Source organism: Artemia sp. Qi Xiang Cuo, chromosome 21 (assembly GCF_049724085.1).
Source record: "Artemia sp. Qi Xiang Cuo chromosome 21, ASM4972408v1, whole genome shotgun sequence".
NCBI lineage: Eukaryota > Metazoa > Arthropoda > Branchiopoda > Anostraca > Artemiidae > Artemia > Artemia sp. Qi Xiang Cuo.
In genome coordinates, this window is record NC_142814.1 from 41,749,971 (window position 1) to 41,773,053 (window position 23,083).

Consider the following 23,083-nt stretch of genomic DNA (forward strand, 5'->3'; position numbering starts at 1 on the left):
GCATTACAAACCGTTGGCTATTTTATTCTGCTTCGTTTTACCAACTGTGATACCCCCCATCTTTTGGGGTGAATCTTACTGGGTTGCATATTTTGGACCCGCTATTGCTAGACTGGTATTTACTCTCAATGTCACGTGGATGGTCAACTCCTTTGCACATATGTGGGGAAATAAACCTTACGATAAGTAAGTTTTTATTTAACTTAGCTTTTCTATTAAAAAGCTTTATGATAGTTGGCGTTTATTCCAGTGAGCTATATTAACAAAGTCCAGGTTCAGCTTAGTGTATTGTTATTTTTTATTAGCTAATATAAGTAATTAGTTATGATACAAGTGTGGTTTTGTTTTAGTTTACTAGTTACTGTATTATTTTCTTATTACCAGCTATAATACCTTCTGTCACCTGGAGTGACTTATTGGGAATCATAGCGTGGACCAAGGTCGTATTCAGGATTTTTTTCAGAGGGGGGAGGTTTACAATTTAAAAAAAAAAAACGTCAAATATTTTTGTGTGTTCATTTTTGCTACGTTTTTAAGAGTCGGACAAATATTTCGAAGTGTCCAAACCCCCTAACCCTCCCCCACTGGATACGACCTTGATGTGGACCCACTATTGCTAGACTGATGTCTATTTTCAGCGACAGACATGTCAACTCTTTGGCACATATTATCATGAATTAGCTTTCATCGCATTTTTCTAGCAAGAGAAAGGCATTGAGACCCCTAGTAGAAATCTTGCTAGTGGTTTGGCTTTGTTAGGTTTTGAATGTGGTCCCAGTTCAGCCTCCTTTCAACTTTTCTACGTCTACCTGCTTTGAATGAGTTGATGGTTTTCATCACGACGGCCAGCTCAGAAAGTCTATTTCAGAAGGAGACGGTGTGGACAATGACAAAGTATCGTCGATTCCTCCTCCGACATTACAGAAGGGTTTACTATTTAGGCTGTGGTCTCTTTTTGTGGCTAGAAAGAGAAGGAAGTGAAGTTGAACATTTTTTGCTTCATGTTCATATCATGCCTGTTACTCTTGTCTGTAAGAACTGGCAACTTTGGAAATTTGAGATGTTTCTTATGCTTTTTTTTGTGAATGCTGAGGACAAATACAGTAGCCCTCTGCTGGGCACTCTCGAGGTCTTTTATGCCCATATCATAGTGTGGAATGAGATAATTATACAAAACTCTAGGTGGGCATTGACAAAGACCTTGTAAAGCCAGGCATGACATTATTGTTAGAAATGTGCGCTTGATAAACTTGAGGTCTTAGCTGGCTTTAGCATCCTGAGCTCTTGTGTGACCATCTGGATCACACATATGGTCACAATAGGGTCACAATAGGGTTCACAACCGGTTGTCCAAAATAGGGTTGGTTCGATGAGAATTAGTGTTTCCTAAGAATGTTTGAGGTTCAGCCTAATGTTAGCTACCCCATTTTATGTACCTCTTTAGTTTATAGTGGTGAACGATTGTATAGGGATATGATAAGGTCATAAATGTGGATGCTGAACCAAATTAGGCCGTCGACAGGGATACATAGTAGACAAAAATAAGTAAGAGAACTAAACCTTAGAGAAGAATATTTTGTTTTGCTTTGTTTTTTTTAATAGAAAGCTTAAGTTTTAATATTTATCGTACTTTAATTCGATATTATAGGATTAGTAAGCATTTACTTTACGAGTAATGTAGCTATTTTATTTTTAAGGTTTTATTATAAGTAATGTATAATAAGACAAGTCATAATTTTTTAGTAAGCTAGTACAAGTTAAGTGAATATCAGAAATATGAATTTCAATCCATATTTTTAGCTAATAAGAATATTTATATCAAACTATTATGTGCTAGATAGAGTTGACTTTTATGAAAACATGGATGGTAATATACGAGTATGCTGGCATAGTCCTGCAGTACGTTTCCAAATTAAATGTTTGTAGAAATTGAATATTTAAATTTTAAATAATACAACTTAAATGTTAACAATCTTAAAACTCACTCTTAGTCTCAAAGTCCTAAAATTTCCAAAAGTCTCTTAAAAATACATTTAATTTTCAAATTATTTTTAACACACCGGCTTACGCAGAAACGACTCGAGAGCTGATGTAATGATCAGAATTTTTGGCGTTTTTTCAATTCCCCCCCCCTGCGATGATCCTTTGAGAGAAACATCTCAAAAAAGGAACGCTGAATTTCTATAACTAAACATCCTGTATAAACGGCAGTGTGTGTTGTTTTTATTTTAAATGATTTTTTCATTTAAAGCAAGTTTATGTCATAGCCACATAGAGCCATACACATGTGGAAATAAAAATAGCACGTTTGTTTTCAAAAAGCTCATGAGCTATAAAATCGCAAACTATACTAATCAGACATTTTACCATTTTTAAGTTGTGCCTCTGCCCCCTGCTAAAAAAAACGAAAAAAAAATCATCAAAAAGATTAATTTAACAAAACAAAAAGATTTAAAAAGATTAATCCTAGTTAATCGAGAGTTAATAGTAACAACCATATTGTAAATATCAAGTAAAGTTCTAAGCTTATCTGAGCCTGGCCAACCACATAAGGGTCTCCGGGCCCATCCTTCTCCAAGACCAAAAAACAGTTAAAGGAACGAAATTTAGAATTTTTTCATATAAAAGTAATTTTTTTCTGAATACGGAACAAGTTTTGGGCCAGACTGACCCTCCCCCCTCCAGAAGAATCTTGCTGTAATTTTGGAAAAAAAATTGAAGGCTTTGAAGTTCTCCGTTCCATGATTTGTCCAACTAGTGATCGTATACGTGCACGCAGAATAGCTACGCACTTCTCAAAATAACTATTTATGTTATAAGTATTTGACTGATTACTTAGTAGGAAGTTGCAAATACTTTGTCAGCATTATCATCTACTTTCACTTATCGCATCATTTTATTTATCAAATTCATCTTTTTCACCAATCTAGAAATTGAGTCGGTAATATTGCTGCATTTACAGAGTGAAAACAATATTTTTTAAGTTTGACATTTCGGTGGCTGACATGTCAGTATAATGTATTACGGTAATTACATGGCTAAAAAAAAGAAAAAAAACTTTCTTCCTACTTTAGTAACTGAAATAAATGAGCACTTGAACAAGGTCTAGACCTTACTCATCCATCCAGTTCCCTAGGACAAAACAGTATATCCAATCCGATAATCCGAAAATGAAGTCCAAAATAGAGCAAAACCAACACCAATAAGTATAGGTCAATGTTCCAAGACCAAGCTATAGCATCTTAAATCTACAAAAAAATTATATTCCCCAGGTGATCACCACATATCGGGGCTCATCAGATGAAAACTCACTGCCTAAATGGGTTTCGGCGCTTAAATTTCATTACCCAGGCAAAATGAGCGCGCCATGACATAATTTGGCATACCCCTATGTAGGGACACCTATGGAATAACTATAAACAAAATCCAAAATACCCCAAAAATATAAAAATGTATCTTCTTTGATTCATCTTGAATTTCACACTGTGAATTTCACACTGTGGTATTCAAATGATAACACTGTGAGTGTTCAAATGATAACACTGTGAATTTCAAATAATGAGCCCACCATAGGTACGGGACTTTCCTGTCATGGTTTTACCAAATCGTCAAAATATTGCAGGGAGGGGGGGGGGGGGGTTCCACCTATCGTCCCTAAGGTGTCATGATCTATGGTACAGTTTAAGATCATTTGAACCTAATAGTTAAGTCAACGTGGCTTGACACTATAATGCTATGTCTCTTCTCTTTAACCTAGATAAGTAATTTTGTCGAGAAGATAGTGGGTGTTTAAGGGTGTTTAGTGGGTCTCACCCGAACGACAACAAAAGTAAATTATACTTTTTACGGCAATACATGAGTTCTTCCTTGCAGACTGTCTCCATAGAAAGAGAATATAAACTGTAATTTTATTCTGAGCCGAGTGTTCATGTGGCTTTTAAATAGATTTTTTTGTAATATTTTTGAAATTCTGAAAAATCTGTAATAAAAGTGAAAAATCCCAGTATTTTTTTCAAAAAAATCAAAAACTCACTAGCCAAAATAAAATCACTAAGCAGGAAAAAACATCACTAGAAAGAGTCACCACTAAGGTGGCAACTCTGTACAACCTCCAGCGGGCTGATGAAGCCGCACCTGGAAAATCTGGGAGCTCCGGGTCGAACCTAACTGTCACATAACACTTATTATTATAATGATTATAGATGAATTCATCAAGCTAAGGTGAGTCTTGGGCAACAGAAGCCCATTGCATCCAAACCCACAAAAACTATTATAATTAATGCTAGAGGATGAGGGGAAGATAATGTTTAGTTTTGCCATCCTTACCGTATATTTTGCCAAGCCTCGCACATTACCTTCCCTAGTTGTGCCATCCAGTCTAACATCCAGCTTATTAAATATATAAAAGTGGTATCTAATCGTGGCCAGGTATTCTTCTATTAGATTCTTTCTTATTTTTTGTGGCTTTCTCTCATTTTTAATAAATTCAGGTATGATCTATTTCTACTCGCAAGGTGCTTAAAAAGCTGAAGCCCTGAAGATAAAGATAGACAAGTACAAATTACAGTCCTATGCCACTGTGTCAGCGTAAGGTGATATTCAGTGGCATCAATCGGGAGTTGGACAGGATGATATATGTCTCATGGAATTTTTTTTTGCCCCCACCCTGGATTTTGAAAAATACATTTTTGGGTTATATTCATGGAAAAAAACTATTAGAAATTGAAAAAGTTACAAATTTTCCCTTGTCCCACCTAGAAATAGAAAATTTTGCTCCTTCCCCTATTTTTTTAATTAACACCACTAGTGGTATTATGCTACGATGTTGTTTTTTTTTCTATGAGGGTTTAAAGCTTTAAAGCTCTTATTTTGTTTTCAGACTCCTTTCAAGTTTCCTGTGATTTTTTTTTTCCTTTTTCAAGTTTGAGTTTTGTTTTCAATGATATTTTTTCTTAGATATATTGCCCCAGCAGAAAACAAGCTTGTTGCTATTCTCGCAATGGGAGAAGGTTGGCATAACTACCATCATACATTTCCCCAAGACTACAGAACAGCCGAACTGGGAGGGAAAAGAACCAATCTAACAACACTGTTTATTGATTTCTTCTCCTTCTTTGGACAGGTATATGATAAAAAGACAATATCGGATGAAAACGTCTTAAAAAGATCTAAAAGAACTGGAGATGGCTCTGATGTACTAGTAAAATAAAGTGATTATAACAGTGTTCCCATGATATGTTTACTTTGGCACAAAAATGGGGCTGCATAAGTTTCGGATATGTTCAAAATGTTAATTTATTTATATGCTATTCATGTCAAGTTTTTCCTTAAATTATAATAATAAATATATGTTGCGAATAAATTATATTGGTGCGACATCTTTGTTTTGTATGAATAGATTCTAGGTAAATTGCATTCTTGTATATTTATATGATTTTATATCTATCAAATATTTTTGTGATAAGTAAAGTGAAGTAAGAAAACTGAAGAAGGTGTAGAAGCTCAGTTTTCGACCGGACCAAGACATCGGCTTGAAAAGCTTGTATAAATATTTATTTGTTCCCAAGTATTTTTTGCTAATAATGTGTCTTCCTATATTTGCTGAATACATCATACAGATAAGAAAGCTGGGGTTTCAAGCTTTCATGTTTTCGTAATTCAAAAAAATTATGCCTAAGAAATCCTACATCTTTACTCTGAATTATCTTAAGAAAATTACAAATGGAACGCAATGACACTGTAGTTGGTGCTGCACCATTATTGTTGGTAGAAAACTGTAGTTCTGAGCTTCATCTTTTCGAAAATCAAAAAATTATACCTAAAAAATCCTACATCCATATTCTGATTGGACAATCATATAGTTCACGCTTGAAAGTTGTTCAACTCAATCGAATGTTATCTAAAAAAAAATACGAACTGAATGCATTGGCACTGTAGTTGATGCTGCACAGCTATAGTTGGTACTGCAGTGCTATAGTTGATGCTGCATAACTATAGATGGTGCTGCAGTTGTGTATAATGTTTTTTATTTCCTGCTGCTTTCAAAATTTGACCTAGGGGCTATGCAAAATATCCGAGTCATATAATCTGATTTTATATCACCATTTTTTTTCTTGTTTAAAAATAAGTGGTAAATTTCAATCGAATATTATCTAAAAAAAGTTACGAACTGAATGCATTGGCACCGTAGTTGATGCTGCACAGCTATAGTTGATACTGCAGTGCTATAGTTGGTACTACAGTGCTATAATTGGTGCTGCATAACTAAAGATGGTGCTGCAGTTGTGTATATTTTTTTTTATTTCCTAGTGCTTTGACAATTTGACCCAGGGGCTATGCAAAATATCCGAGTCATATAATCTGATTTTATATCACCATTTTTTTTCGTTGTTTAAAAATAAGTGGTAAATTTCAATCGAATATTATCTAAAAAAAATTACGAACTGAATGCATTGACACTGTAGTTGATGCTGCACAGCTATAGTTGGTACTGCAGTGCTATAGTTGGTACTACAGTGCTATATTTGGTGCTGGATAATTATAGATGGTGCTGCAGTTGTGTATAATTTTTTTTATTTCCTAGTGCTTTGACAATTTGACCTAGGGGCTATGCAAAATATCCGAGTCATATATTCTGATTTTATATCACCATTTTTTTCCTTGTTTAAAAATAAGCTGTAAATTTCAATCGAATATTATCTAAAAAAAAATTACGAACTGAATGCATTGGCACTGTAGTTGATGCTGCACAGCTATAGTTGGTACTGCAGTGCTATAGTTGGTACTACAGTGCTATAGTTGGTACTGCAGTGCTATAGTTGGTACTACAGTGCTATAGTTGGTGCTGCATAACTATAGATGGTGCTGCAGTTGTGTATAATTTTTTTTTATTTCCTAGTGCTTCAACAATTTGACCCAGAGGCTATGCAAAATATCCGAGTCATATATTCTGATTTTATATCACCATTTTTTTTCCTTGTTTAAAAATAAGTGGTAAATTTCGGGGAAAAAATTTGAAAATTTGGAAACTTAATTTTCAACTCATAAATCGTTGGTGACTTTTTCCTTTATTTTAACACCAAATTTGAATGTCAACTGACATTTTGAAGGAGAAGAAAAATTTGGCTGTCTCAATAAATTTTACCTAAAATTTTACATATGAATATGTTAATAAGCCAGTTTCGTAAAAAATACTATTGCTTGGGCAGTTTTGTGTAACACTTCTTATTTGTTATTGCACGACCCCTCCCCCCGTTTAAATAAAAAGTCCCCTCCCTCCGCCTAAAACAAAATATTCCGTAAATTAATATTTAGCTGTCTGTATTGTAAGGTCAATCAAGTTTAATTTCAACTATTGCCAAAGCACCGACGCTTGTTTACCAAAATGATTGATTTTAAAAAGAGAAAATGTCATTTTTTAGAATTCTCTTTTATTTCAATTTTTATTAAAAAAGAATATTTTTAGAACTGATTTTAGAATTTTTATGAACTGTTGCCTCCGCTGAAACTACATTTTTTAGTAAGCTCATGGTCCCAAGTTTTAACTAAAAAGAATTATTGAAATTATTGAAAATAACGAGCAACATCAAAAATCAAACGTTTGTTATCATTTTATCAAACAGTTGGTTAAAACGAACTGTTTGATCATCATCCAAAACATTCCAGCAGCCGTTAAAAAGCGAAAAAATTATTTCAATCATTTGCTCATGCATTACCGTTTCTAACACACGGATTTAGAAGCCAGAATTCCAATTTTGTCTAAGGACTGATGCCTTCATATCCAGATTATCGATTCTAAATAGAATTTAATTTATATTTTGTAAGGAACTCAGTTTCAATATTTCCAGATATTTAAAAATATCTTTTAGAGGCAATGCCTCCACTGAAACTAACTTGATTTTATTGCATACATGAACCGAAATAATAGGAACGTTGCCTGAAACGTTACATCGTTTATTGAAGAGTGAAAAGGGGCGAATTTAATTTTTTTTTTCCTAGCAGCTCTATTGCTAATATTTAAGTTTAGAAGTCCAGTTTCTACCATTTTCAAAGTACCAATGCCTCTATGTCATATATAATAGATGATATAATAGTGTTTGCATCCCCCCCCCCCCGAAATGTTTGTCCGACTTGTAAAAATGAAATGAAATGCATAGAAACAGATTTTCAATGCATTTTTTTATCCCCCTCCCCCCCCCCCCCACATGGTCTTGACTTAGATATCTAGAAACTTAGAACAAGCCTGTGGAATTTCTCGGTGAAGGTTGATTTTCTAAGGGTAAATCGCTGTTTTCTTTCCTCCTCCTGAGGCCCTGACTTAACTGGCATAGAAGGTTTGTTTTACCGGGCGATTAACGGTAATAACCATGCTTTTGGGAAGGGGCAATAGCGTGAATATTTCGAACATTCCCGATTAAGCAAAATCGTAATCTGTCTGATTTTTTTTATTCATCTTAGTACCTGGTGACAGTTCAAACTGCGATTGGTTCAGAACGCGTTATGTACACGAATTAATATAAATCTTAACCTACCCTCTGTTTTTCTTAATAAAGTGCATATGTAGTGAAATCCTTATGATCCTTATTACAACCATAGAAGACGGGTTTTAGAAACGCTCACTAAAATAAAACAAAAGACCTGCTTCATCCTGATTTATCATGATTCATCCTGATTTTCATGATTTTCCTGATTCATCTTAGTACCCTGTGACAGGTTTATAATGGCCATCAGTTCGGAAAGAGCGGAGCGCATTGTTTGCCTAAATTTACGCAAATTAAAAATAAGGCTGAACCTGCTTTCTGCTTTGTGTGAATAGGCTGAAGGCTCTGCTTTGTGTGAATAAACTTAATACACGGTAAAATCCTTATGACCCTTGTTACACTGAACCGGGCTTTAGGGATGCCAATTAAAAAAAAAAAATGGCGATTTTCGTTATTCATGTTAGTACCCGGGGACAGGGATTGGGTGTTAGTTTGGAAGAAAAGGAGTGTATAGCCTCCTAATTGTGTTTACAAGAATTAAGGGGAAGGCGTCATAACATCCAACCGTCAGGAACACTAATGTCATATCGTCTACAAAATCCGTCATAACATCGACAAAAAAATGCGTCAGAACCACGAACCGTCCTAACATCTAAAACTTTAAAACTTAAGTTTTTTGGGGTTTAAGGGGGAAATGGTACCTAGTTTAGGTTAGGCTACGTATTCAATATATGCTATGCTTTACCCCCACCCCCCCTGATGTGCAAATATATAGCCGAAATTTGTTTATAAAATATTATATGCTTATTAATATTATATAAAATTATAAATTTTTTAGATGTTATGACGGTTAGTGGTTATGACGTATTTTCGTTTTAGATGTTATGACGGTTAGTGGTTATGACGTATTTTCCTTTTAGATGTTATGACGGTTAGTGGTTATTACGTATTTTCCTTTTAGATGTTATGACGTTTAGTGCTTGTGACGGTTAGTCGAAATGGTAGCACCCCGAATTAAGACAAGGTTGAATCAGATCTTTGAAATTTCTGAATAAACTTCATACACGGTAAAATGCTTAGGACCCATATAACGCCAAAGAAGATGGATGTCATTAAAAACAAGTAATTAATAGAAGACAAAAAACGAAGTTGTGCGAAGAAAGATCAAGAAAAGACAAACAAAATACTGGGATAAAATAACTTATAAAAAAATAAATTAGACAGATATACATAGAACTTTTTTTCTAATCTTTACATCAGGTCTGATTATTGTGGTCTCCTTACTTATTAATAGATAAATGAAAAAAGCTGAACAAATAAAAATACCAATTAATTTGATGAAATAATATATATCAAACAGTTCGTGGTAACGAACTGTAAATAAGGAGCGACCCGGCTCGATAGTAACCGAAACTCTAAAAAACATAATTTTGACACCAAGAGATACATCAAAAGAATCATATTTTTATGCTGATTCAAATATGTTCCATCAAGTTTAGTCTTACCCATCAAGAGTTAAGCGCCTGAAAAAAATTGCCTTATTTTCGAAAAAAGGGGGAAACAACCCCTTACAGTCATAGAACTTTAATGAAAATCATACCATCAGATTCAGCGTATCAGAGAACCCTCCTATAGAAGTTTCAAGCTCCTATCTGCAAAAATATGGAATTTTGTATTTTTTTGCCAGAAAAAAAATCACGATGAGTGTTTATTTTTTTTTTTTGTTTGTTTTTTTTTCAGGGGTGATCGTATCGATCCATTAGTCCTAGAATATCGTCATAGGGCTCATTCGAACGAAAATTAAAATTTTTATTGCCCTTTTTAAGTGACTAAAAAATTGGGGGGGGCAACTTGGCCCCCTCCCACGCTCAGTTTTTCCCGAAGTCGCCCCATCAAAATTTTGAGATAGCCATTTTGTACAGCATAGTCGAAAATCTAATTAATATGTCTTTGAGGTTGGCTTAATCCCCCACAGTTCCCGGGGGAGGGGCTGCAAGTTATAAACTTTGCCCATTGTTTGCATATAGTATTAGTAATTGGGAAGTATACAGGCGTTTTCAGGAGGAATTTTTTCTGGTGGTGGGGGGGGGGGTCGGAGTAGGGGTTACGGGCGAGGATCTTTCCATGGAGGATATTTTCTTGGGGGAAGGGACATTTCTATGAAGGTGCACCGGATTTCCCAGCATTATTTTAAAAACGATCTGAAATTAAATAAACAAAAACAGGTTTTTTCAACTGAAAGTAAGTAGCAACATTAAAACTTAAATCGAACAGACATTATGACGTATATGAGGGGGTTTGCCACCTCGTCAATACCTTGCTCTTTACGCTAAATTTTTTTAGTACTTTCAAAAGAGTTCTCTATGATAATCAACCACCCCTAGGGATTCAAGGTCTTAGCATTCATTTAAAGTTTGAATTTTAGCGCAAAAACCGAGGCATTGACTAGGGAGCGAAATTCCTAATATACGTAACAAAATAATACGAATATTGAAATTCGTTGCATAAGTTGATTCGTAAGTTACGTCAGAACAAAATTTCGAGAAAGCCATTTAGCCAAAAAAAGGAAAATTAATATACGAATTTCGTTTTAATTATTCATGCACGATGAGCCAAAATCAAGGCTGCATTAATTCAGAAACATTCAAATATTAAATAAAAAAACGATTTTTTTAGCTGAAGGTAAGGAGCGACATTAAAACTTAAAACAAACAGAAATTATTCCGTATTTGAAAGGGGCTGTCCCCTCCTCAACGCCTCGCTCTTTACGCTAAATTTCGACTCTGTCTCACAACTTTATGTTTCAAAACTGTAAAAATCTTTAGCGTCAAGAGCGAGGCGTTGAGGAGGGGACAGCCCCTTTCATATACGGAATAATTTCTGTTCATTTTAAGTTTTAATGTCGCTCCTTACTTTCAGTTAAAAAAAAACTTCTTATTTTTTATTTAATTATGTGATAAATCAGATGTCAATTTGTATGCAGTCTATCGCTTAAATCCCTATAAGTCTCAATAGAGTGGAGGATGACAGGTTACCAAAGATTGTCCTTTTTAGCCAACCGTCAAGGGCTAAAAGAAAAGCAGGTCCTCCGTGGTTGGGGTGGGAGGATGTCATAAAGAAAAATTTAAGTGAGATGGGAAATTCCTGGGAGGATGTAAAGAGGGAGGCTTTGAATAGATCGGGATGTAGGCTGAGCGTGCGTAGCTGTGTTGGCCTCAGGCGGCTTGGTGTTGCGGTCGGTTTTTAGTAGTAGTAGTAGAGTGGACAGAGAGGGAACACTTGCAGTTGTTTTGCCTTCCCCCATAGCTTCTTACTTTGGGAAGTTGATTATAGTGTTAGTTAATGAGAAAAATGTTTTGCAAACATTTTTTTTTTATAGTGTGTCCTTTACCGTGACCCGTCCAGACAGAATGAAGTCAAGAATTTCATATAAACGATTACGGAACGTATTGAAGGACACAATACTCTTACAGGATAACTACCTCCATGACCCTTATTTGTCATTATAGCCAATCCTTTTTAATAAACAATTACTAGGCATTTAATTGCGTTCATAACTACCTAAAAATAGTTTTATGCATAATTTTACATCCTATTTAAAAAAACTTCCTATTCTTTTTCAATTTGACGTTAGAAGTATTTTGATCGATACATTATACAGTTTCAGATAATATTTAAATTACGACATTAATGTTATTTGTAATGAATGGATTGATATTAAATAATTGAAATTCACTGGCACTGATATTAATCTAGTAAAGCCGGGGTGAACTAAAGCAGCATTCACTTGAAACAATGTGTAGGATCGCAAAGAGCAAATTTCTTTATTATATTCTACCTATTATATTCTATCATAAATTTTTTTATATAATATTCTTTTATATAAGAAAAATTTCTTTTATTATAAAAATTTCTTTATTATAGAAATTTCTTTATTATAAATAGCCTTTGCTTCTCCTTGGTTCCTATATTCCTTTCAAATTAATCATCAGCTGGATATGTTCAATAGCATTTGCTTATACATAATATGCGGATACTCGATAATCTATACTAGTAAAAGCTTCTGTCGATTGCTAAAGAAAGGCTAAATTGAAGCAGCGCTTACTTATAAAATCGCTATATAACGTTTTCCAGTGATAAAACTATTCCTCTTTTGGGGAGCTTTTATTTAGCTTTGGTTCCTCGAATCCACTCAATACAATTATACATGGTGTTCTTTTTCCTAGGAAATATTCAATTATCATCCGGTATTCAGTTTGATGGTAAATATGTGTCATACAGTGTTGCCAACGCTTTGAAATAAACTGTACCAGTTTCCGGACTAAAATTGTACCACAAGAGATTAATCTCTACCATCTGAACAGAAGGTTAAAAATTCGCCTACACAGAAACATTTTTTCGATAAACTTGAGCATGTATCTGAGTCACAAAGGAAGAAATAGAAACAAAATATGCAGGGAAGTTTCATCGTGCACCAAAAATTCCAAATATGCCGAATTGTATTAGGACCTCTAAATGGTGCCAAAAACCGGTAGTTATACCACGTTGACAACGCCAGTGTCTTTGATGACTAGAATAGGGAAACCTATGATGACTGCATAGAAGGAAAATTGCAACAGTACGAGAAACAGAAGAAAAAATGGATGTAAGAGATACACGCAATAACTAGTTTTACAGGACTACACAGTTTGCTGGGACCGGGGTGGGGAAGTCATTGAAAATCTGACAAGTAGGTAAGTTCTACTAAAATTATAGGAAAATGCGTGAAAGTTCGTAAATATTTGGATTCTTTTTGTGGGATGGAGGGTGGAGATTGCACCAGGGTGTGGAGACCCACACCCTACATCTCACCAAACAACCAAACTTTGGCACAAAGGTATGTTGCACCTTTTTTACCGTTGCACCATGTTGCACCTTTTTTTAATCACAATAATAAAATGATTTTCAACTTTTATACTTTTGGGTAAAAAGTTTGCCTGTGGCACCTCCAAAACAATCCCTCACAGCCAACCATACAATACAGAATAAATGCAGTGAACCGATTGGACAAGAAATTAGTAATTTATAGAAACCTAAAGGATGGAGAAGGAGGATGGAGAAAATTTTAATGCTTGAATTAAGAAATGACGAAAAGCTTAAATTTGCAGCAGCAAGAAAACCTAAATGCTTAAATTTAAGGATGGCGAAATCCTAAATGCCTACATTAAAAATGAAAAAACACACACGCTTAAATTTTAAGCAGTGCAAAAATTAATGCTTAAATTAAAGGATCGCAGAAGCCTAAATGCCCAAACTAAAAAGTTACAAGAACCTAAAAGCTTAAATTTGAGGCAGTGAAAAACCTGAATGCTTAAACTAAGGGATGGCCAAAAACCTAAATGCCTAAAATAAAGAAATGATAAAAAACCCAACCCTTAAGCTAGAAGCAGCGAAAAACCTACATGCTTCAATAAAAAATTACAAAAATCTAAGAGCTCAAATTTGCAGCAGTGAAAACCCTAAATGCTTAAATTAAAGGATGGTGAAAACCTAAATGCCTAGATTAATTGCCTAAATTAAAAAACAACAAAACCCTAACGCTTACCTTTGAGGCAGCAAAAAATATAAATGCTTAAATTAAGGGATGGCAAAAACCTAAATACTTAAATAAAAATTGTAAAAGCCTAAATGTTTAAATTTCAGGCAGCGAAAAATCCAGATTCTTAGATTAAAGGCTGGTGAAACCCTAAAAGCCTAAATAAAAAAACAACAAAACACTTAAATTTGAGGCAGAAAAAACTTAAATGCTCAAGTTAAGGGATGGCAAAAAATCAAATACCTAGATTAAAAAATGACAAAAGCCTAAATATTTCACTTTGAGGCATCAGAAAACTCGAATGCTTAAAATAAAGAACGATGAAAACCTTAATTCTCAAATTAATTTGAAGTAAGTCCGTTAAATTATCAAAAAACTAATATTTTTTAAGATAAATGTTTGTTAAGTTTTTCTATCTACCGAATATCAGATGTCATTAGTATGTGGACAAACAGGATGCTGCTTTAGCTGCTACATAGAGGATGCTATATATCGTCCATATTGCATAAGATAGAATTCTCAGAACGGCACTGGACTGGCAGCCAGAGAGTACCCAAAGAGCAAGAACTATGTCTAAGGTTTTTCTATGTCTAAGGTTCTATTCACCAAAGTTTCTTCTAAAATATTTCTTTTAATATTGTGGTTTGAAGATTAGTTTTTGGCAGTGCTATCTTTTATTTTTTTTTTTATTTACATCAATCTCATTTGTGTCTCTTCATGAAATTCATTAAAAAAAAGGAATCCAATAGTCTAAGCCGACCAAAATGGATGAAATATAAACAAAAAACTATATAAAAGCATGTAATGTGTTAATAACCTTCTGGGGAATGTTGTCTAACGCTTTTTTGGGATCCAAAATCTGGCTTTTTTTGGGATAAAAATGTGTTAATAAGTTTCTGGGGAGTGTTGTCAAACGCTTTTTTGGGATCCAAAATCTCGACCTTTTGGGATCAAAATGTGTTAATAATTTTCTGGGGAGTGTTGTCCACCACCTTTTTGAGATCAAAAACTAGTACCAGAAAGGGTTTTTAATTTTGTCTCTAAGCTAATTTTTAAATTGAAAAGCATTGAAATAGAAAAAAAAAATCCCCCTTGTCTTAAAAGAAATGGTGGTGAAAAACAGTTACTAGTAAAATCGTATCTTCGGTTCCATCGCCAGTGCCCTTTGTAATCTAAAATCAATGTACCGTTCGCTAATTCTGAAAACCAAAAAAATATCAAGTCTGGACAGAATTTTGCTCGTTTTAGTACCCTACGAAATACAATAATTTTGTTACGTAATTCAAGGTATATTGGGGGGGGGGGGGGGAACTAACAAAAAGGCACCATGTGCTCATTACTACTGCTACTATTACTACTATTACTATGAGTATCACTAAAACTATGGCTATTAGTACTAAGATGAAAGTTTCAGGGAATGATTGAGGGGGGGGGAGGGATCTCAAACTAAACCAAATAACTGTGTGCATGCAGGTTGTCAAAATAGTTTATCAGGCATAAACGAGAAACACCATAGGATATTATGCTAAAACTTTTAGGGTTACTAATGCTAATACTACCATTGTTACTACTGCAACTACTAATGCTGCTATTACTATTACTGCTGTTTGCAATTTACTGAAAACAATATATAATTTAAATACTTTCTCGCTTATAATTTTAATAAATCCAAAATTTTTGAGACTTCCAAGGAGGAATATCAATTCTTAGAGTAAATAAATTAGTTTAAAGATGAAATGCAACATATTTCTTGTAGTGGCGTAGTGGATTGATCTCTTCTTAGTGATACGGGACCGGATGTTCAAACTCAGCTGCAGCAACCCACTATAAGGCTCAAGTTTAATTCTGGTGATGAAATCAGTTTGAAACTATCTCTTTGTCGATCCAAACAGAAAAAAGAAGAAGAAATGCAATTTTTGTTAAAACTATATTTAATTAAGAGTTAAATTAATGACACGTTTTAAACTGAAAAAGCTCAAAAAAGAAGATTATCACAGTCACCAGTTAACAGGTAATTCTTCTGCTAACCTCTCCAATGTCCACTTTAACTCTTTTTCATGTGTTCCATCGCCTAATTTCTTAGCTCTGCTCCAAGCCATCTCCAATGAAACTGATTTTCGATCCATTACGAGCCCAAGCCATGCCATACAGTCTATGAAATTTGTAGTTAGGTTAAACCTCCACCAACCAAGTTCAGCCGCACGATAATCTTGGGGGAAAGCGTGATGGTAATTATGCCATCCTTCACCCCCTGTGCATAGTGTGACCAAACCGTTTTCCGTTGCCCGTAGGAATCTGAAATTATTAAGCATTACCAATACAATACTAAGGTTTTAATATCGAAAAATTTAATGCTCAAATACTGAAATTTCCTATGCGATAATTGCTTTTCCTATGCAATATATATATATATATATATATATATATATATATATATATATATATATATATATATATATATATATATATATATATATATATATATATATATATATATATATATATATATATATATATATATATATATATATATATGTATCCAGACTTTCCGGGGATTTGTTGCTAGACTATTCAAGCTGGAAGCTTGAAATTTTCTGATAACAATCGGGGAGCCACGAGAAGAAATCCACCTTAATCAGTCCAAATTTAATAAAGAATGGCTTTCCATTCATATACAGGCATAATCTCACATATGCAAGAACAATAAGAACAAATGACTTCAAACTGTATGTTTTGAATGATTATTTGTACATGAGATTTTAGTCATCATCAGAAACTACAACCAAAATAAACTCTGACTTGCTCATTGATCCAGCGACTGCTGATGGATTACCATCTTCTTAATCTTTTCCTCCTTCTCAGATGCTTGTAACATAATTTTAGTTACCTTCTTCCTGTTGGCTTAATCTTTAATCTTTTCCTCCTTAATTTTTCCATCTTCTTATCTTTTCTTTTCCTTTTCCATCTTCTTAATCTTTTCCTCCTTCTCAGCTGCTTGTAACATAATTTTATTTACCTTCTTCTTGTTGGCTTAATCTTTAATATTTTCCTCCTTAATTTTTCCATCTTCCATCTTCTTATCTTTCTTTCCTTTTTCCATCTTCTTAATTTTTTCCTCCTTCTCAGCTGCTTGTAACATAATTTGTGTTACCTTCTTCCTGTTGGCGGTAGCAAAACTCTTGTTTGTAGTAGATTTTGTTCGTTTTAAGTTTGACTTGAATATTCAATTTATTTTTTTTTGTTTTGAAATTTGTTTGTACATCTATATCAGTATTTGTTATCTTTATGTTTCATATAAATTATTAATTTTAATTTTAGTTCGTTTTGGGTTTCATTTATTCTTTAACAGTAATTTTTGGTCCTTTTTGAGTTTGAATTATTATAGGACTATTTTTGCTGGTGTTAAATCTAATATGGCTCTTTCTGTTCTTCATGTTGTTCTTTTCAAAAATTCTTGCATCCCTTTCAATTCCAGTCGCAAGTTTATTGAATTGCACTCTGTCAAACGGCTCATGACTTACCGTCTTTAAATCTTGATCCATGAATTCTCCCATTAGGTTCTATTGCTATTCCCCTTTCATTTTTGTCTGATTTTCCTTCTTCTCCGTCTATATTCTCATCTAACTTTCCAATTTTTGATTTTTTTTTGTTTCTACTCCCAGCCATAATGATGTACTGCCACTTTTGTCATATGACAATTACTGAAGTGTAGATGGTTGTTTTAGGTCCTTCAATAGTTTCACCAATAATAAAATCAACAGATTCTTTCATTTTCTTAAAAATTAACTTCTTTCTTAATTTTTCCGTTGCGGAGATTTCAATCCTCCGGAGAGGTGGCAACTTGGAAAAATTACGATTCCATATTGGTAAAATCAATTGCTTTTTTTGAAATTTAATGCTTTCAAATTTAGTTTAAAAGAAAATTTATACTTCATTTCAGTTTCTAGCTTTTTTGTACTTTGGTATGCAACTTGTTTAATTCAATTTCAATTTTAACTTTGACTTTTCAAGCTTCGAAAGAATATAACTTTTTAAAAAAAATAGGCATGTAGAGGTTGGAGTAGATAAGAAAACATAATATCCCTTTTAAAAAGTCTATTAAAAGGTCTTATAGAGCCGAATTCACTTCATATGTCACGTTAGAAAGAAAAACCAAAGCGACAAGGAATAACGAAGAATCCCTAGCAACGTGTAACATAAATATGTGCATATATATGTACAAATTTATGTACAATAACACAAATATGAAAAAATAAACATATATATGTCATACATACAATAATCAGCATAAGAATGTAGAGTTTTTTTTAATAAAATATAAACTACACAAAGAAATTCCCTTCCTAAAAAAAAGAATCTTTATGCAATGAACGGCATTTACTGGTGGGGCGGGAAGGAGGAGCTTTTCAATTATTTGAACAATTTTAAGATTTAAGCAACTTAGGAAAACCATTTAGCAACCAAGAGGGCCCCAGGATTCACAAGAGAGCCTTCAAGAGAGCCTTCATTCAACTGAAGATCCCTGGGACTTATTACTGCCAGGCTCTAAGTCGGCTTAAGCGCCTCGTGTAGAGTTGACAGGTATTATTAAACCTTGACCAGCACTGGTGGAACCCATTGTTTCCATGGGGCATTCTAATCATTGTATTAATATGAAAAAAGTGTTTTTCTTTTTTAGAAATCCGAGTTTTTCCTCCATACTTTTGTCCTAGCCTCATCCGATAATTTAATTATGGTCGAGATTGTTCAACATAGTAATTGGTAAAATTACAAAAAGGTTAACAGTAATAATGCAATCAGAGAATCTTCTATATTTTTGTTTGTTTTTTATTGTTTTTGAGAATGATAGTACTGGCGCTTGAAAAAATAATACTGGTCTGAATAGGGCGATGATAGTATTGATACAAAATTTTGAGAGCTATTCAAAAGGCTAATGTACAAAGTCTAGGCTGAGACTTTGCCGCACAGTGGTATACTGCCACACTGCCGCATACTGCCGCACAGTGGTATAGTTGTCCTGAACATAAATGTGGTGCATAAAAAGTCAGGGTTGTTATGGACCTTTTATCATGTAATCATAAAAGTTACCGATTATTGTATTGCTAATTATGAGGTATCCATAATTGTTTGTGGATTAGGAAAGAGGTTAGTAAATTTGTGTGTGTTGGCGAGGGAGGGGGGAATAAATGTCTGAAAATTATGTTTTAATCTCAGAATTAGTGTGTACAATTATTTCCCAAGAAATTAAATTCGATGAAGATTATATAAGCTTTTTACAGGGAACAAAAAGTGACCTTTAGTCTAAACCAGATGATTACCGTATAAACTCATTTTTTAATCACGCAAAAGATAAAAAAAACTTTTTGTTAAGTGGGAAATTCATTTACTAAAAACATTTACTAAATATATATATATATATATATATATATATATATATATATATATATATATATATATATATATATATATATATATATATATATATATATATATATATATATATATATATATATATATATATATATATATATATATATATATATATATATATATATATATATATATATATATATATATATATATATATATATATATATATATATATATATATATATATATGTATATATGTTCAGACTTTATATGTATATGTTCAGACTTTCCGGGGATTTGTAGCTAGATTATTCAAGCTGGAAGCTTGAAATTTTCTGATAAAAATCGGAGAGCCACGAGAAGAAATTAATCTGTACAAATTTAAAATAAAAAATATAAAAGCCTGGAATGCAACCTCATGAAAAATATGGCATTTGCATAAATATTTTCATATATTTGGGTTATTTTCAACAATTTTGGTTATAAAAAACTATAGTGAAACCAACCCGATTGAACTAAGGACATCTTTGTAAGGAAGGGAAAGGGGTGTGAGTGAAGGGAGATAAGACAAGTATAATCATAAAAACTACTAAGCGTAAAATAGAGCAAACTAAAATCTAGAACAAAATTGTTCTAGTAGAGTGCAAAACAAGGCCTGGAGGGGTGACTTCTAACCATGGATATAGAAATTCACACCCCTGCTTTTATCAGTTGACAACAGACTTGTGGTTTTACTTTCATATTTACTTTGGTGGGAGGGGAAGATTCTGGTTGAATACAAGTGCTTTTTTCCCCAAAATGAATCATGAGAATGAAAAAGAAAATATTAATTGATTATTGGAAGTCTTTTAAGATAAGCTTGTTTACTTAAACTCATTACCTTGGGTACTATTATAAACTCTTGGATAAACCTGAGTGTCACTTGCCTATTCTACAATATATCTCCATAAAATACGCAAGAGTTGACCAGTTAAGCTCAGCTTACACTTCATAAATTCTATTTCTAAGAAGAAGCATCGCAGGACGCACTAGTGAATTCACCTTAATGTGCCACTTTAAAGTCATTTGGTAAGAGCCTTCGGCTTACCGTAAAGTTTACTTACAGATAAATGTACCGCAAAATAACTAGCCAAGTTACTTCAGAGTCACTATCCACGAGCAATTTACCCAAAATTGGCTAAGTTCTATTCATAAAAAAATATACAACATATTGCACTACCCAAGTCACTTCTAGGAGGCGCTGCATAGTCATTAGCCATGTGCCATTTATTTACCATAAGGTCAGATCCTAAAGAAATGTATAGCAAGACTTACTAACTAGTCGCTTTTAAGCGTTGATAAAATTATTAGCCAGAAACCACTTACCTGTCATAAGGTTTATCTCCAAAGAAGTGTGCTGCAGAATTCACTAACCAAGTCATGTGTAAAGTAAAGACATAGCGGCTGAACGTTGGAAAGAAATAGGACACGAGAATCGATTCATTCCATAGTATGACAGGGAGAACTCCAGGTACGATAAAGCAGAATAGAATTGCCAAGGGCCGGTAGAATCTGAAAAAATGTTCTTTTGTTAAATTCGTTTTCTTCAGTTTTCTTCAAAAATCATCAATTAAAGTTTTGATGTGCTAAAAATACGCATTGATCAACATTTACAGAAGTTTATTTTAAATGTACTTAAAAGTTTGACCAAATAAACATAAAACGAAAAAAATACAGTCTAAACAGACATTATTATGAACGAAAAAATTGAACCTAAAAGAGACAGAGGTTAAAATGAAAAATCAGCTCAAAAGAACAAAAATTAACCCAAATGAAGCTAGTGCATCTTGGTGCTGATATCGCCTCTGGAGGGTGGTGGATGTATTTATGGAAAAAAGCCCCTGACGCAACACCAAATTTCTCACTCGCAGGCTGTAAATATATCACATGATCTGCACCACAGACTGCCCTTGATATTCTAATTAGGATCTTCTGGAGTGGTGCCGATAAGACTTTAAGGGCTCCTGCAAAAATGGGCATCCACATTTGGAAATAGGCCTAATACACGACTGATAAAGGGGAAATAATTGAGCTGGATATTAAGAGGTTCTCTAGAGCAAACAAATAGGCCTAGCTTTGTCGCATAAAAGGCCTAGACACAATCGAAGATACGTACCCTCAAGGGAGGTTTTAGGTGCAGTGGAATCCAAAATGCAGATTTTCATTACTCTCCACGTACATTCACTCTTGAAAACGAAGTCAAGATCTGTGCACGAGACCTTTGGTCTGGGGATCAGTAGCTCTTAAGGCTTAGATGCATTGAAATTGGTCATCCTGACATCAGACCACTTTTCTATCCCTAGGAGGCCTTACTGTAAAAGCACAGAAGCTTTTACAGGGTCATCATGCTTATTGACAGCTGAATAGACAGCGTGGCATTGTCAAAAAATGATATAGGGGGCTAATGAAATTGTCCCTTATGGCGCAGATATACACGAGGGAAACTCTGGGCCCAAGCAGACGACAGCAAATTTCAGGCAATTTGTGTCTTTTCAACATACCCTTATGCCAGACTCTATCAAGAGCTTTTACGATGTCAAAAATAATATCCTAATTTCAAACCCCTGGTCTGGAAGTTTAACTAGCTCTGAAGCTGCAGTTTAAAGGAATCAAGTGGTGAGTGTCTCTGACAGAATTAATGCTGTTTATCGCTAATGAGCCTATTTAAGTTTAAGCATGAGTTAAGGTATTTTGGAAATGCTCTCATAGACCTCATAAAGGCAAGAAGAGGCTCAATATGATGGTTTTAGGCATTTAACCCTCCCCTCTCCACCTGGAAAATACCCCCGTGGATATTTTCCGTGGGGGAAGGTGCACACTTTCACAACCATGGGAACGGTCTGAAGTGAAAACAGAGCCAAAAGTATGACGATTAAGGGCCAGCTGTTCTGTGCTCTGGTGATTATGTGCAGCCTTTCCTCTTTCATCTGGACCTGACAATCTGGGCACTTATTGGCACTATAAAGCTGCTGGAGTCTTGGTGCAGGGTAGTCGATGCGATCGATGCGATCCAGGCCACTCCTTTTCGCTCTTATTTTGGCTCTTATCTTACAATCTTAATTACCTTCGTCATAAGACTTTCATATATATGTTACAAACAAATCCAAAATGAAAACCCTTTTGGCCTTTTTTACAACACATTTCAAGGGACTTCAGGCTAAATATGCTTTTATTCATTAGGGTATTCTTGGCCCCAGAAACTACTGATATAAGTTTCAAGCTGTCCAGAAAAAAGTTCTTGCTATTTTTGCCCCTTTTTCTGGTTCCAGTCTTAGGGAATTTTTTTTTCAAATTTTTCCTTCGTAATGAATTCACTTGACCCAATAATATTAAAATGGGAGTTTTGAGCCAATCAGAAACACGGTGTCTGGCCGTTTTCTGGGCCCTATTTTTGGGAGGACCGTGTTCCGAGACTTCTTTTTTGTTAAATAGTTTTGTGACATACATAACTTCCTCCTGCTGCAAACTATTATTAGCCCTGGGGTTGAAGCTGTAGTTTCAAATCGATCAGTGACAATCAGCTTTTGGTTCTTTTTATGGTATCCTAACACACCCCCTTCCAAAAAAAAATATATGACCCAGCCTAGAGAAATTTTCGAAAAATTTCAGGCAGACTGGA

General features: G+C 34.1%; 2 protein-coding genes across 4 annotated transcripts in view; one reads left to right on the forward strand and one right to left on the reverse strand.

Moving 5' to 3' along the window:
- Positions 1 to 5,376, forward strand: LOC148939566 (acyl-CoA Delta(11) desaturase-like). The gene is made up of 2 exons (XM_089107207.1): positions 1 to 186; positions 4,957 to 5,376. Exons 1-2 carry the CDS (start codon positions 140 to 142, stop codon positions 5,207 to 5,209), a joined length of 300 nt encoding a protein of 99 aa, XP_088963333.1. The 5' UTR covers positions 1 to 139; the 3' UTR covers positions 5,210 to 5,376.
- A 10,599-nt stretch (positions 5,377 to 15,975) lies between these two features.
- LOC148939567 (acyl-CoA Delta-9 desaturase-like) overlaps positions 15,976 to 23,083 on the reverse strand; it is a 59,835-nt gene continuing 52,727 nt past the window's right edge. For all 3 annotated transcript variants that reach the window (XM_089106684.1, XM_089106685.1, XM_089106683.1), the window contains exons 5-6: positions 20,791 to 20,976; positions 15,976 to 16,350 (exon numbers count right to left, since the gene is read on the reverse strand). In XM_089106684.1, coding sequence (XP_088962810.1) covers positions 16,053 to 16,350; positions 20,791 to 20,976 — 484 coding nt within the window. In that variant the 3' untranslated portion in view covers positions 15,976 to 16,052. The remainder of the gene's footprint in view (positions 16,351 to 20,790; positions 20,977 to 23,083) is intronic.